Source organism: Diabrotica undecimpunctata, chromosome 8 (genome assembly GCF_040954645.1).
Source record: "Diabrotica undecimpunctata isolate CICGRU chromosome 8, icDiaUnde3, whole genome shotgun sequence".
NCBI lineage: Eukaryota > Metazoa > Arthropoda > Insecta > Coleoptera > Chrysomelidae > Diabrotica > Diabrotica undecimpunctata.
This window is the reverse complement of record NC_092810.1, coordinates 108,245,624-108,260,708: the sequence shown is the minus strand read 5'-3', so window position 1 is coordinate 108,260,708 and position 15,085 is coordinate 108,245,624. Positions and strand designations below refer to the sequence as shown.

General features: G+C 34.1%; 1 protein-coding gene across 2 annotated transcripts in view; it reads right to left on the bottom strand.

The window, feature by feature from the left end:
- Positions 1–15,085, bottom strand: part of slo (calcium-activated potassium channel slo) — a 535,662-nt gene that overhangs the window by 10,468 nt on the left and 510,109 nt on the right. For both annotated transcript variants that reach the window (XM_072540708.1, XM_072540706.1), the window contains 5 exons: positions 13,404–13,628; positions 12,576–12,855; positions 5,782–5,918; positions 5,612–5,724; positions 3,484–3,733 (listed from right to left, as the gene is read on the bottom strand). In XM_072540708.1, coding sequence (XP_072396809.1) covers positions 3,484–3,733; positions 5,612–5,724; positions 5,782–5,918; positions 12,576–12,855; positions 13,404–13,628 — 1,005 coding nt within the window. The remainder of the gene's footprint in view (positions 1–3,483; positions 3,734–5,611; positions 5,725–5,781; positions 5,919–12,575; positions 12,856–13,403; positions 13,629–15,085) is intronic.

The following is a 15,085-nucleotide window of genomic DNA, read 5'->3' as shown; positions in this document are numbered from 1 at the left end:
AAAAAAATCGAAAATAAAAATTATTATTTCACATATTTTTATACAGTTTATTATAAGACTTTATATATATTTACTCCTCAACAGTTAAATAGTTTGAACGGAAGATTATATCCACATATTGAGATGTAATTTAGTCAACTCATCATTCTAGAAAATCTTTGACAGGGTAGTAATTTATGCTTCAAATTAATCTCAATATTGAAAGCCAATGAAGAATTATCGTTTCTCCCAATAGAGAAAGATTAAGTAGAATATTTCAAAACTGTCACTGACGTTAAATAAATAAAATTTCCCATCAACCACTGTCAATTCTAAGAGTAAAAATACAAAATTAGGGAAGTAGTTAATTTCCAAAAAATGTTCCTATCTTACCTATGTTGAAATATACTATCTATCTGTAGGCCCAAAATCTATTCATGTGTTGAATATAGGCCTCTCCCATTTGTCTCCATTTGTCTCTGTCTTCTGTTTGTCTTTTCCACATTGGACCTGCGCTTTGCTCAATGTCATCTTTTCATCTCATTTGCGGTCGACCTCTGGACCTTTTTGCAGTATATGGTCTCCAGCGGCCAATTTCTTTATTCCATCTTCCATCCTGATATCTTTCGTTATGCCCAGCCCATTTCCATTTAAATTTCAATGCATGTTCGACAGCGTCTGTTGTATCGGTTTTGCATCTTATCCACTCGTTCCTCTTTTTATCTTTCAACGATATTCCCAACATTTGTCTTTCCATAGCTCTTTGAGTTTTCTTTATTCTATCTAAGTTGCTCTTGGTACACGTCCACGTCTGGGCACCATATGTCAGAACAGGTAGGACGCATGCATTAAATACCTTCGTTCTTAATTTTAAAGGTATTTTTTGGTTTTTGATAGTATATAGTATTCTCCAGCTGATTCTCCAAGGGAAAGTAAATGGTAAGAGAGGACCGGGAAGAAGACGCATTTCCTGTCTTCAAAATTTACGAAAGTGGTATAACACGACTACCACTGAACTGTTCCGCGCTGCAATAAATAAAGTAAAGATAGCCGTGATGATCGCCAACATCCGGAACGGATAGGCACTTTAAGAAGAAGAAGATAGTATATGAGAGTTTTTCGAATGCAGCCCACCCCATTCCTATTCTTCTGGCTACTTTTGTCTGCTCTGATAGCTTGTCCTAAGTAAATATATTCTTGGACGTGTTCTATGTTTGTTCCACCTATGGTAATTAGGTACTGATCTGTCTTCTGTATTAGTCATTATTTTAGTTTTCTTTAGATTCATTTTTAATCCTTTCTCAAGAGATGTTTTTTCTAGGTCTGAAATCATTATTCGTAGTTGTTCCATAGTTGTTGCTATCAGGAGTACATCATCGGCGAATCTTAGATGATTTATATATTTCCCGTTTATACAAATCCCTTTATTGTCCCAGTCTATAGATTTAAAAATGTCTTCCAACGCCAGAGTAAATAGTTTGGGTGAGATTGTATCCCCTTGTCTGACACCTCTACAAATTCTAATTAATGGAGTTTGCAAATCTCTGTCTAGCTGAATTCTCATAGTGGCGTTTTGATATATATTGTGGATTAACATTATGTACCGTGAATCTATTCGGCAATTAACCAACGCTTCTTCTACTGCCCATAGTTCTATGCTGTTAAACACTTGATTGAAACACAGAAACATAAATTCATTAAAACTTCTGTCACTGGCTATCTGGATGTGTTGTTGAGGAAGTTCGTGAATATTGTTCATTCTTCAGTTCAAGCGGTCGACATATTCTTCGCTTGCAACATGTTCTTAGGAAGGTCTGCAGCCAAACTCTAGGTCGCACGTCAAATGAACCTTACGACCCAACATCAGACATGTTGGTGTCTGGACTCTAGTTTCATTCACGACCCAGCGGTAGGCCATTAGGAATAATTTAATGTACTAGTCCCAATCTCTTTGATGTTCTGATACAACTTTGGACAGGTGTTTACCTTTTGTTGGGTTCATCCTCTCGATCATTCCATCAGGGGACGTAATGTTAACAGTTACTATGGGGACTTTCTTTCTCGAGATCGGCAATTGCCCTTTGGTGTTGACCCATTCTAGTTTTTCGACTGTTGTATCATTTTCTTGCAATTACGGCGAATGTGGCCTACGTCGCCACAATTACAACATCTAGGCTGGCGTCTCTTCGTCATCGTGTTAAGAACTACCTGTCGTACCATTAACTCCAGATCTTTATCATTTTGTTCGTCATCTTCTTCAATGAATCACACTCGATGGGTCCGTGAAGTTTGACTAGCCCTTTCGTGTTCGAAGGCAATAGCGAGCACTTCATCTAAAACTTTTGGTCTTGTTAGTGGTAAAGCTCTCTCTGTAATTCACTGAATTTCAACCTATTGATAAAGATATTTACAGCCATTTATTTCAAAATGCTGTCTGGTGCTTTCGGATAAGTCAACCGCACTATACGAGCAACATCTGCTTCAAACTCTTGCACTTAGTTGTGCTTTGTATTCTTGTTGTAGGTGAGCATCTACATAACGTTTGTCTACTCGAGTGAACAAAGTCTGATAATATTTTTCTTGACCCTTAGGAATCGATTTTAAAATATCCGCAGCATCATCTCGGAAAGCAGCAGTTAAGGAAACAGCTTTTTCTTTTTCTGTTTAATGATTGGCTGTCGCAATAGCTTCAAATTGTCTAAGGTATATGGACGAACAAGACTTTCCATAAAATGGTGGCAATTTAAATCTCATATGATGTGTCGTTTCGTCTCTCGGTGATTCTTCTTTCACTACAAGATCTAAAAGTACTGCATTAACTGGTTCTAACACTTTCGTATTAGTTATCATGCTCTCTAATTATTTGATCTTCTCTTACACGTCCCTTACATTTTTCTGTAGCTTATCGAATGTTTTAAAAACTTCTTTAAATTGGTCATTGTTCTGAGAAAATTATTTGTAAAGTCTCGTCGAATCTTCTAGAAACGTTCTCGAATTTTTCGTCGTTTTGTCTAGCTGCTTCTTTAATAATTTGAGAAGTTTATAATTCTCTCTAGAATAATTCACTTATAATTCTTTCTAGAAGTTACTTCAATCATTTGAGAAACAGTTTCAAATTTCTCATTCATTTTCGTTAAACTACTTCTTCTGCTGACTGAAACTGGAACGTCTGTGGGTCATCTCCATTCCTGTTGAAACCATAATTCAGTCGTTCTTGAAGGATCTTCTTGGACCCGCTGCAGTCTCCAATCCATTTTTCTAGTTTTTCACGTAATTGTTTTACTGACAGTTTTACAACCCGCATCTTTAGTTAGGCACATACGTACTTTCCAAATGTTCTTTCTTACAAAAATCACTACCAAACTACGCGGATGTTCCCGACGAACAACGCTTTTTAAAAGTTCAAAAGTTTTTTTCATTACTTTTTTAGTTACAGACTATTTAAAATATTTTGGAACACCGTGTATAAATGCTGAATATAATACAAATCGATCTATACATTACCTGATCTGTTGGTAATAATTGAAAGTCATCGGGTGGATTGGTAATGACGTATCTTTTACTACTAGCGTCGCACGATGAACTAGTGTCCCTAAATCTATATAGTCCTATGCATAACATGCCGAATTGTTTCAAGGCCGCTACGAACAGATCTCCATATTTTCCGGTCTCACCAAATTGCGCCAATGGACCATCGTATAAGGAAATTTGGCCTACCCTACATCTATCTCGATTTGATAAACTATCTGCAGTACTGAAAATAAAATACAACTTTGATGTTAGATATATAAATATATATATATATATATATATATATATATATATATATATATATATATATATATATATATATATATAAATACTGTATTTGTGAGTATATTACTGTATATACTGTATATTAAATTATATTGTACAGTTTATCAATTTTACAAAAATTGGACTATATACATACATACATACAATATATCGGCGAATAATGGAGATAAACTAGAGCCTATTGCTAGAGAAGAGACAATAACATTTACCATGGAAAAGGAATATAATAACACCTTTCCTGGATGTTTTAATCTCTAAGAACGATACTGGGTATGAGACTCAGGTGTATAGAAAACCAACACATACCAACAGATATTTAAATTTCAAATCAAATCACAATATTAATATTAAAAAGGGAATCATTAAATCCTTATACGATAGAGCCAAAGTTACTTGTTCTAACGAAAATTCATTCTTGGAGGAAAAACATTTGTTAACATCTGTTTTATTAAAAAATGATTATCCTTTGTCGTTTATAAATAAGGAATTTTCAACAATCGACCGAATAGAACAGAACAACTTAGAACGAGATCCTACAGCATACATAAGGAATAATACGAAGAAAATAACAATACCATACATAAAAGGATTATCAGAAAAACTTAAAAGAAAGAAAATAAATTCAACATTTCAACAACATTCAAAACAACAAACACATTGAGATCTATTTTGTCTAAAACCAAACCTAACAATGAACAAGAAAGGACAAAGAATTGCATTTTTAAAATACCTTGTGAATGCGATCAGTTTTATTTAGGTGAAACATCAAGGCCATTAAATGTTAGAATAAGTGAACATCAATCTTATATTAAAAATAGAGAATTTGATAGATCTCAAATATGTAAACACGCATGGGATAATGAACATAGGATTCAATGGAATGATTCAAATATAGTCCTAAAAGAAATGGATGGTAAAAAGAGAAAAATCAAAGAAGCGGCTCTAATTATGCTAAATGAGACCAATTGTGTCGCAAATTCCTCGGCAGAATGTAGTAGGATCTGGTTACCCATATTAAAAGACGAAGTTATTAAAAGGAAAATACCAGTATTAGTAAGTCAGTAACATATAGAGAATACATTATTTATGTTTTTTAAATAACAAACATATAAAATCAGAATTTGGTGTTTATTAAAAGTAAACTAAATGCATGACCAATTACTTACCAGGTTTTTGTCCTGGTTTTTCCCTCATAATTTACTATGGAATCACTAACAGGAGATTTTTACTGTCATCATGGCATGTGTTTGTCTTTTTAAAGACAAATTACATGCTATGATTTTTTTTCTGACGGATATTCTCAAGTTAAAGTTGATTTCATGTAATCGAATAAACTATCTTACAAGTAAAGTCGTCCCAGGAACGCAACTTAACAATATTGGCAATATCATTTTAAAGTCGTCTACTTTAAAATGTATACTGTATGTCTGAATTGTCAATATAAATGAGTCAGAAAAAATTAAATTATTAGAAGAATTTTTCACCAAGTAACAAAAAAAACAAAATTTGTTTAATTTACTAATGTTTGTATTTTGGGAACGATTTCCGAAGTGGAAATTGAAACGTCAATAAACGTACTTTAACCTATAATTGTGGCTTATTGCCATTTAAATAGCAATTTCTTATATTTAATATTTTTGTATTTGATCTGTCTCTATCTCTCAGGAGATCTAGCTAGTAATTTGCGTAAGTGCTAACGTATTCTATTAGACAATAAAAAATAAGATATATATATATATATATATATATATATTTATATATATATATATATATATATATATATATATATATATAATAATAATAATAATAAATATACCTGTATCCTCCTCGAAGTCCAGCTCCTTCAGCGAGGATTAATTCCAGTTCCGGAGTAGCCCCTCCGGTAATTAATGATCTAATTAATGTTAAGGCATTTTGATTGAAGTACGTCTGGAAAATAAACATTGCTTAACTATTCAAATCCACACTTATTTTTACAATACTTACTGTCGACATTAAAGAGTCTAAAACACTAACGGCGAAAGCTGTGCCACAAGCAAATGGCTGTGTCAAGTACAACTCCGTATCCGGATCGTCATCGTCATCTTGATCTAAGAATTGGACGTTGCTGTCATTTACTAATTCTAAAAATTAAAAAGGCTGTTTAACTTCTACTTAGAATATATAATCAATAAAGCGTTTTTAAATGTGAATTAAATTACAATTAGTAGTATAAGATTTGCATATTTGCATCGTATTCGATACTTTGTCGTCTAAATCTAAATGATATACAAAGATTACCACCCAAAATAGTAAAATTGAGGTTAGAACTTAGTTAACACTAGAGAATAGATTTTTCTACTCAAGAGTGCAGAAAAACACCGCAACTCTTAAGCAGTTGGCAAAGCAGAAAAATGCATCTTAATTATGGCTGACAGGATACAGAGAAACCACATAGCTGGATACTCTTATTAAATAAGGAGCTAGTACTTCTTTTATCGAACTATTTTGTGAAATTCAAGAGCTTGGAGCAGACTACTGAAAAATATTTCACACTTAAGACATGCAAAAAATTATTACAACCTTGTAGCTACGCGAAAATACTTTATATTAAGAGCTTCAGAACATTTAAGTAAAGAGAGCAAAATATAGATTAAGAGAAAACAGATAAACATATTGTTCGTAACTCCAGGATACTTATTTAGAATAGGTTTTTGAGTCTAGCAAACTAATCCTGCTATTTATAAAATGCGATAAAAAACAGCCGAAAATCTACAGAAGTTTAAATCAGTTTAAAACTTACAACTAAACTTCTGCAAGAACGAATAAATCAAAAGATAAGCTTAGCAGATGAACAACAACGTCCTGGAAAATCGTGTACAGATGCAGTATTCGTCATAAAGCAATTTATAGAGAAGAAATTATAATATAGATCAGCGCTTCTATGTGTGATACTTCTATAAATGAAAGGAAAACAGAAGGCAATATATGGAGTGTACAAGGTCGAATCGACATGAGAATCTGAAGTAGAAAGCATACCTATGATTATGCCCCCACCTTTCCCTACCTAGGCTCAATGATAAATGACAGCAACAACGTCAGTCAAGAAAACATACAAGCACGGATTCTTAGCGGTAATCAGTGCTTTTATGCATACAAAGATTAATGAAAAGGAAGTTACTGAATCGTGAGTCTAAGCTTAGAATCTACAAAGTTTATTGGACCAACCCAATTAAGATAATTAATACAGAGTGCAGATATCGTTAGATTTGTAAAGTAACAAAGACTAAACTGGCTTGGCCAATTAGAAAGAATGCCAGATAATCGAGCTGTAAAAGTAATCCAGAGATGGAAACCCCAAGGAAATAGGACAAGAAAAAGTCCTCGTAAAAGGTGGTAGACGATGTAGAGGAAGATCTTAAAACCATGAAGATCAGGCAGTGGCGAAAGAAAGTATTCCACAGGGCAGAATGAAATAACGTTGTTAAGTAGGCCAAGACCAAAAAGGGTTGTAGCGCAATTAAAAGAAGAAGAAGAAGAAGCTTCTATGTCTTATGTCCATATCAAATCAACAAAATGTTCTTCTTCTTCGTCTTCGCTAATTATTTTCCATTTGCTCCTGAATGTAGGTCTCTCCCAATTGCTTCCATCTTTCTTTATCTTGCTCCAAGCTAATCCACTGTGCCTGCCATTATTCTTATGTCATCTAACCATTTCTTTTGAGTTCTTTTTATGCTTGTTATCGTCCTCTTTGCTCTCCGTTTTAGGATTTTCTGTATCCACCTGTTATCATCATATCTGGCTATGTCCAGCCCAGCCCCATTTCATTTTTGTAATGATATCCCTGATCTTCGTTCTACGTCTTATCTTGATGTTTCTAATCTTGTCTCTCACTGATATTTCAAGCGTGTTTCGTTCCATTGTCCTTTGAGTTAGCTTTAGTTTTTTTAGCAGATTTCCTGGTAAGGGCTACGGTCTCTAGCTCGTAGGTACAAACTGGTAGTATGCATGTGTTATATACCTTTTTCTTTCAGTTTGAAGGAATGGAGGTGTTTTCTAAATATATGCTAGTTTGCCGAAAGCGGCACATCCCCATTAACTAAATGAAAGTCAACATGATTGACGACTTACGGAATCTATATACATAAGCAAAGGAATACGATAAGGAGGCTCATTAAGGGCTAAGCCCTCTTTAATCTAATCTAGTTCTAATTTCGGGCTTAACCTGAATGTAGAAAAAACAAAGTAGTTGGTGATCTTAGAAACCGAAAATATTAGGAGAATAATATTAAAAGTAAATGGTAACAAGTAGAAAGGGTTCAATTCTAAAAATAACTAGGTTGGCATATTAATTACCACTGGGATAACATGCAAGCCAGAAGCGAACTAAATCAAGGCTCATAATGGAATCTTTCTGAATGACAAAGTAGAAGTACTGATAATGTGACAGGAATACTTCAGTACGCTACTTAATGGAGAAAGTAGAGCTGAAGGTGGAGATGATATAGAACTAGAACAGGAGAAAACTGAGCTACCAACGTTACCAACTTTGGAAGAAATTAATAAAGATATTTAGTCTCTACCCAGAATCAAGTCACTCGGAGCAGATATCCTACCCGCAGAAATATTAATGTGGCAGTTAAAACACTTGTAACCCTCTTTTACAAACTTGTGAACTTTAACATAGGTATGGCAAGAACGCGTTTCACCAGAAGATTGGAATACTGGAATTATATGCCCTATACACAAAAAAGGAAACGTGCTTACAGTTCTAACTTTAGAGGGATTTCCCTTCTTAATACGGCCTACAAAATTGTATCCCTTTTACTTAACGAACGATTGGCATAGTATACTGACAATATAATAGGATCATACCAATAGAGACCACCGAATGTGATTTTTTTGGCCGAAGCCGAAGCCGATGCCGAAGTTCGGCCTGTAGGATACCTTCGGCCGAAGCCGAAGCCGAAGGTGACTAAAAATATACCTGTTATATTATGTTAATAATTTAAATAATGTGCATTATATTTTTATTACCTGATATGTGATAAACAAAAATATAAAATTATGAGATAAAAAAGTCAAACATTTATACATTGTTTGGTAATAGAAGTGATAATAAAAATAAATAAAATTAAGAAACATTAAAGTCAAAACATTCATAGTCGATGGTCGATGTTTTGCCATTTAGGTATCTAGTCAAAACACCAGTAATCGTGAGTTTTAACAAATACAATAAAATTATTATTATCAGAATTTTACTACGTGAGAAATATTCAAATGATGATCTTTGAGACATCTTGGCCTATTGTTAAAATTTATTCCTACCTACTAGGTACCTGACCTGAAAGTTTGTGAAACCTTCGGCTTTGTTTTGGCCGAAGCCGAATTTTGGCCGAAGGTTTAAATATTGGCCGAAGGTGGCCGAAGCCGATGCCGAAGCCGATTAATCGGTCGGTCTCTACATACCAATGAGGCTTTTTGAAAAATAGATCTACCATTGATCACATATCATTTATCAGACAAATATTAGAAAAAACAAGGCAGTATGACATAGACTGCCATTACATCTTCGTAGATTTTAAGGCAGCGTACGATATTGTTGACAGACTCCAATTATATTCGGCTATGCTCCGATTTGGAATACCAAAAGGATTGGTAGAATTAATTAATTTGACAATGAGAAAAGTTGAATGTAAAGTGTGAGTACAATGGGATCTTTGAGAACCATTTACAACTAACAGAGAACTGTTGAAAACTGTTGAAAACTAACTGAGAACTGAAGAAAAAGAGATTCGGGAATAAACTTAACGGGTACGATATATACCTGTAGTATACAAATAATGGCATATGCTGATGATATCGTGATCATTGGAAGAACCCAAAATGAAGCAGTTGAAGCTTTCATATGTATTAAAAACGACGCAGAAATTATCGGACTTCTGATTGACTCCCAGAAAACTAAATATATGCTGGCTATATCAAGAATGCAACAAAATAGCTAATAGATGCAACACGAAACTTTAGAAACGGTGGAAGAGTTCTGCTACTTAGTGTCAGTAGTTGACTGCAAAAACAACACATCTACTGAAATAAGAAAAAAAATAATCGTGGTTAACTGCTGTTATTTTGGCCTCAACAAAAGCGAAAAATATGTCAAGACCAACAAAGTGCAAACTTTATGAAACAATAATATGCCCAGCGCTCACATACGGATCAAAAACATGAGCAATGACGACTCGAGACGAAGAGTTACTACGAATCTTTGAAAGGAAAGTATTGAGGACCATATATGGCTGAGTTAATGAACAGGGTCTGTAGAGAAGGAAATTTTGAACTCTATAGACTTTCGAATGTCTATAGAGTTCCAAACTCTATGAGATGTAATTTCGAACTCTATAGACTTTTTGATGATGCAGATATCGTAAAATCCATCAAAATAAACCGGCTAAGATGGGTGGGCCACGTTATGTGGATGACTGAAAGTGATCCTTCTAAAATAACCATGCTAAATAGACCGGTCGGAAGAACAAGAGGGGGTCAACCTAAACTCAGGTATCTGGATTTAAGGAACATTGGAGTAAGGGGATAGAGAAGACAGACACTCGACAGGGAAGGATGGAAGAATGTTTTGAGGCAGGTCAGGGCTCACGAAGGGCTGTAGCGCCAACTGATGATCATGGGATTACATGCAAGAGGTTTGTGCAAGAATCGAGTAAGCTAGGGTATTATTAATAAAAAATAAACTAGTTTTGTGTAGTTGCGATCTCAGCACGACAGCACGAACTCAAGTGGTGATCTGCTATGTATTGAGCATTGAGCAATAATAAGGCGTGAAAGCCTTATTAGCGCCATTTGTAAAAAACTGGTAGGCTTTGAGATGTGTTGGTACCACAGGATGCTCATAATAACATTGTTGGCAGAGGAGTGCGTAACGAAGAAGTTTTTGTAAGATTAGATAATAGACATGACGTTTTTTATACTATAAAAAACGCAAGCTCAAATATTTTGGCCACATTTTAAAAAAATGACAAATACGAACTTCTAAAATTTATAATACAAGGAATACAGATTACTGATGATAGCCAATGTTCGTCATAAATATGGTTCTTGAATAAGAAGAAAAAGAAGAAGTAGCCAGAAAACTAAAACCATAATAATCAGTACAATCAGTAAATTAGAAATCGATGGCGTCAGTATTCAATAACTGATGAAAGTAAAATACCTTGGTATTAAACAGTCCAACAATGGAGACCTGAGAAAAGAAGTGATAGATCAAGTAGAGCTATGATCTATCATAGACTTAGTGATGCCGGACGAAAGATGCAGAATGTCTTAATAACACTATTTGGCGAAACCGACAAATTAACACAGATAAAATCATAAATTTATAAAATTAGTATAAGACCAATAATGACATACTTATTAGAAACTAGAGCCACATAGCCTTAACACAAAGACTATTGGAGATGGCAAAGATGAAAATGTTAATAAGATTTACAGGAAATACGCTGAGAGATCAAAGACAAACGAAAATATTAGAAGAAAATATTACGTACCTACACGGGTAACACGAGTGTTTACTTAAATAAAAAAAAAATAATGGAATAACCACATTAACAAAATGAAGAAAACCAGAGTAGTTCAAATAGCAAGAGATAAATCACCCAACAAGAGAAATATTGGTCGATCACGATATGGAGTGAAAACCTTCCTTAGAAGTATTAATCCGTCAATGAATAAGCAGAGTTGCTTATAGCGAGACGGAAGAAGAAGAAAGTCTCTTTATCACCTGCTCAGATAACAACCGTGAAAATAAAAATAGACTAAGTCTAAGTCTAAGAGTAAAACAGTGCACTCACAAGCAGTAAAATGTAGAATAGAGTAGGCAAGGAGTGCATTCAACAACATGGTCAAACTCATTAAAAGCCACAACCTTAATCTGACGATAAAAGTAAGGCTCATACGATGTTATATTTTCTTGATAATATACTACGGAGTTGAATCCTGGACATTCACTGAAGCGATGGAGAAAAAACTTGAAGCCTTCGAGATGTGGCTATACAGAAGAATCCTAAGGATATCATGGACGGACAAGATAACCAACGAGACTGTACTCCGAAGAATGGGGAAAGAAAGAGAAGGGATGTATACGGTTAAAAGGAGAAAGTTAGAATATCTCGGACACGTAATGAGAAACTAAAGAAAAATAGTGAGGCACTAAATATAGATTATTTAAAATAATCCTTCAAGGCAAAGTATTCGGAAAGCCTCGGAATTGGGAGAAGAAGAATATCATGGTTAAAAAACCTTAGGAAATGGTTCTCCACAACAACAACTTATCTATTTAAAGCATCAGTTAATAAAATAATTATAGCCAGAATGATCGCCAATATTCGAAACAAATAGGCACCAAAAGAAGAAGTCTAAGTCGAAGAAGTCTACATTTTTTTCAAAGGGTCATTCATTACAGGTCTAGGGTATACACACAAGATCTTTCACGTTACTATGTGAAAACGTCTATGATGTCAAACTAACCATTTGATATTTACATTATACAAACTACAAGCCACATAGTAAAAATTACTTAAGAAGGCGGTCCAATACTCAATATAAATTACACTAGATTCAAGATCGTATCGACAAAAAACTTAGAGGATGATAGTAATATTAGCCTCCAAATTAACGGCGAATGGACTAGAGCAGTTCAGAAATAAAACATGTGTTCTCAATATATTTACCATTAAAAGTTTATTATTTTATTATGTTTTATTCCATTCAGCAATATAGAACACAATTACCTGTTATCATAGGAACATTGGCTCCATATACTGATCCTCTACGTTGAAGAATAATAGGACTACCAACAGGCGTACCCGCCTCATTAGTACCATTCGTCTGGCTCAGTACACCTATCGTATCATCAAAAGTCATTGCTTTAATGTTAAGAGATGCTAATATTGCTTCCTTATCTGCTAGAGTAGGATCATCGTTACTTGGCACTTTAGCTGACAGAATGCAACACATATCACATAAGTTTACATTAACGGCACGAAGGTCTGCTCTACTTAAGGGTGATCCCTAGAACAAAATAAAAGTTTTGGAGAATTTTATTTTGGACACTGTTTAAAACATAGGTCGTCATACATAAATTTAAAGGTAAAAAGTAGTGGTATATAAAGTTTAATGGCCAAGAAAGTGTTTCCCTAAATGTCAATTATCAACTTATTTTCTTCTACTCGGGAAAGAGATTCGTTCATCTTTCTTTGTAAACTTTTATATAAAAAATAAAAATAAAAGTTTATTTTATAATTTATAATTTTTATAATTTATATTTTATATATTTTTTATATATTTTAAAATATAAATTATATATTTAAAAAATTTAATTAAGCCTTCTTGAATACGGGAAAAATAAAATGTTTTAAAAATCTACAAAATTATTTTAATTAAAATTCCAAGCTATTTCCCGATTACCTCGGGCCGTACCTCGGAACGTAAATATTTGCTGAAATAGTAAAGCCTAATTAGTTTTCTTTTAATTTATAACAGTAACTAACAGCATTAACCTAGATTAGTTTTTTGTAGTATATATCTTTATCCCTTTAAAATTACATAATTTTACTTACATTTAATACAGATATCTTGGGCAAATTTTGCAACATCTTCCATTCTCTCCTAATGTAGTCGACTGAACCTACTATCACAACATGTTTAAGCTCATGGTAATGGAAGTTGCTAGCTCTCAGTGGCATAACTAAATTTCTAAGGCCTATTAGTGGAGAATCTGGATCGGCAAACAAACATACAACGACGTGTCCATTCAGTACTGTCATTGCCGCCTGATTTCGATCCTAAACAAAAAAATATCAATCACATAAGGTATACCACAATTAAAGTGATGAATTAATCAAATTCTATATTATGTAAAGTTAAAGATGCAGTTAACAAGTGCTGATCTGGTAGGAACTTCACCAGGCCTTTGGATGTTGACTGAAGACCAATCGTCTGGAGTTCTATCAGAGTGTTGATCTGGGAACAACTCCACTGCCCCTAGGGTGTTGACTGAAGGCCAACCGCTTCTGCTAGAGTGTTGATCTAGTGGCAGTTCCTTACCGGTCTTAGAGTATTGATCTGAGACAGACCTGATCCATGGATAAGTGTTGATTAGTCACTTTCCGCTCCTTGCCGGATCGAGTGTTAATCGATCCGTCCACCTTCTACCCAATCATTTCTTTTCGTTAGCGAGTGCGAATTAACGCACCGTATTTTCGTTTGGATTTTTATGACATAAATTTTATTTCATTTTTCGCAGATTAAACAGTGGGTCATCGAATCGTCGATACAATCGTCGTTGGGGTTAACGTTTAAATATATGTACGTATTGTCTAGGATATAATTTTATTTTGTTATTTATTTATTTTAAATATATTTATATTTAAATTAAACCTGAGTTTTACTGAATCTGTTGACTAGAAGAGCTACCCGTCACAATTTTAAACAGGTCATTTGGTTTCGTACTTTACTTAATGCCGTTTAAAAGATCTTTTGCATATTACTATCTTGAGGATTTATTTTGAGGAGTTACCTGGTCAGGTGCTCTTTTTCTTCTTCTTCTTAGTTCAGGCGAGACTGGTTAATATCTTTCACTTGGTCGTAAGACATTTGTCTCATACCTTGTTTTTCCATTAAACTGTCCTGTCACCTTAACGAAGGCCAATTTTGGTGACCGTTTATTAAGGTTGATCAAATTGTCCGAGAGTTTTTTATTAATATTCTTGATTATTTTCTTTTTCTGGATTTGCCCTTGAGTGGCTCTATATTTCTTTTAATTATTTTGAGCCTACAGACGTTTCTATCGAGCCTTGTTTTGTCAAAAAATCTTCTTGTTCACTCCCATGCACTCCTTTATGACCTGCACATATATTAAAGACAATTTATTATCTTTTGCCAAGTTGTTCAGTTCCTTTGCAGTTTCTTATCAGTTTTGACTTGATAAGTGGGCTCTTTACTGCCAGAATAGCCACTTGGTTATCTGCATAAATGTTGATTATGTTTGCTTTGGGGTCTCCATTCATGATTTCATCAATGTGGTCCACCAAAGCAAAAACTACAGCCTGGAACACAGTTATATATTGACCTAGACTGTAGGATTTATTATAATTACACGCCTGTCAAAGACTCCTGATCTAGTACCATGGGCAGATTTATCAGTTTTATCACTGAACCATATTAAGTTTACATTAATATTTGGGACTTTTTGTTCTCTAGATGGTATAATTGTGTTAATCTTCTCAATGAAGATTAGCTC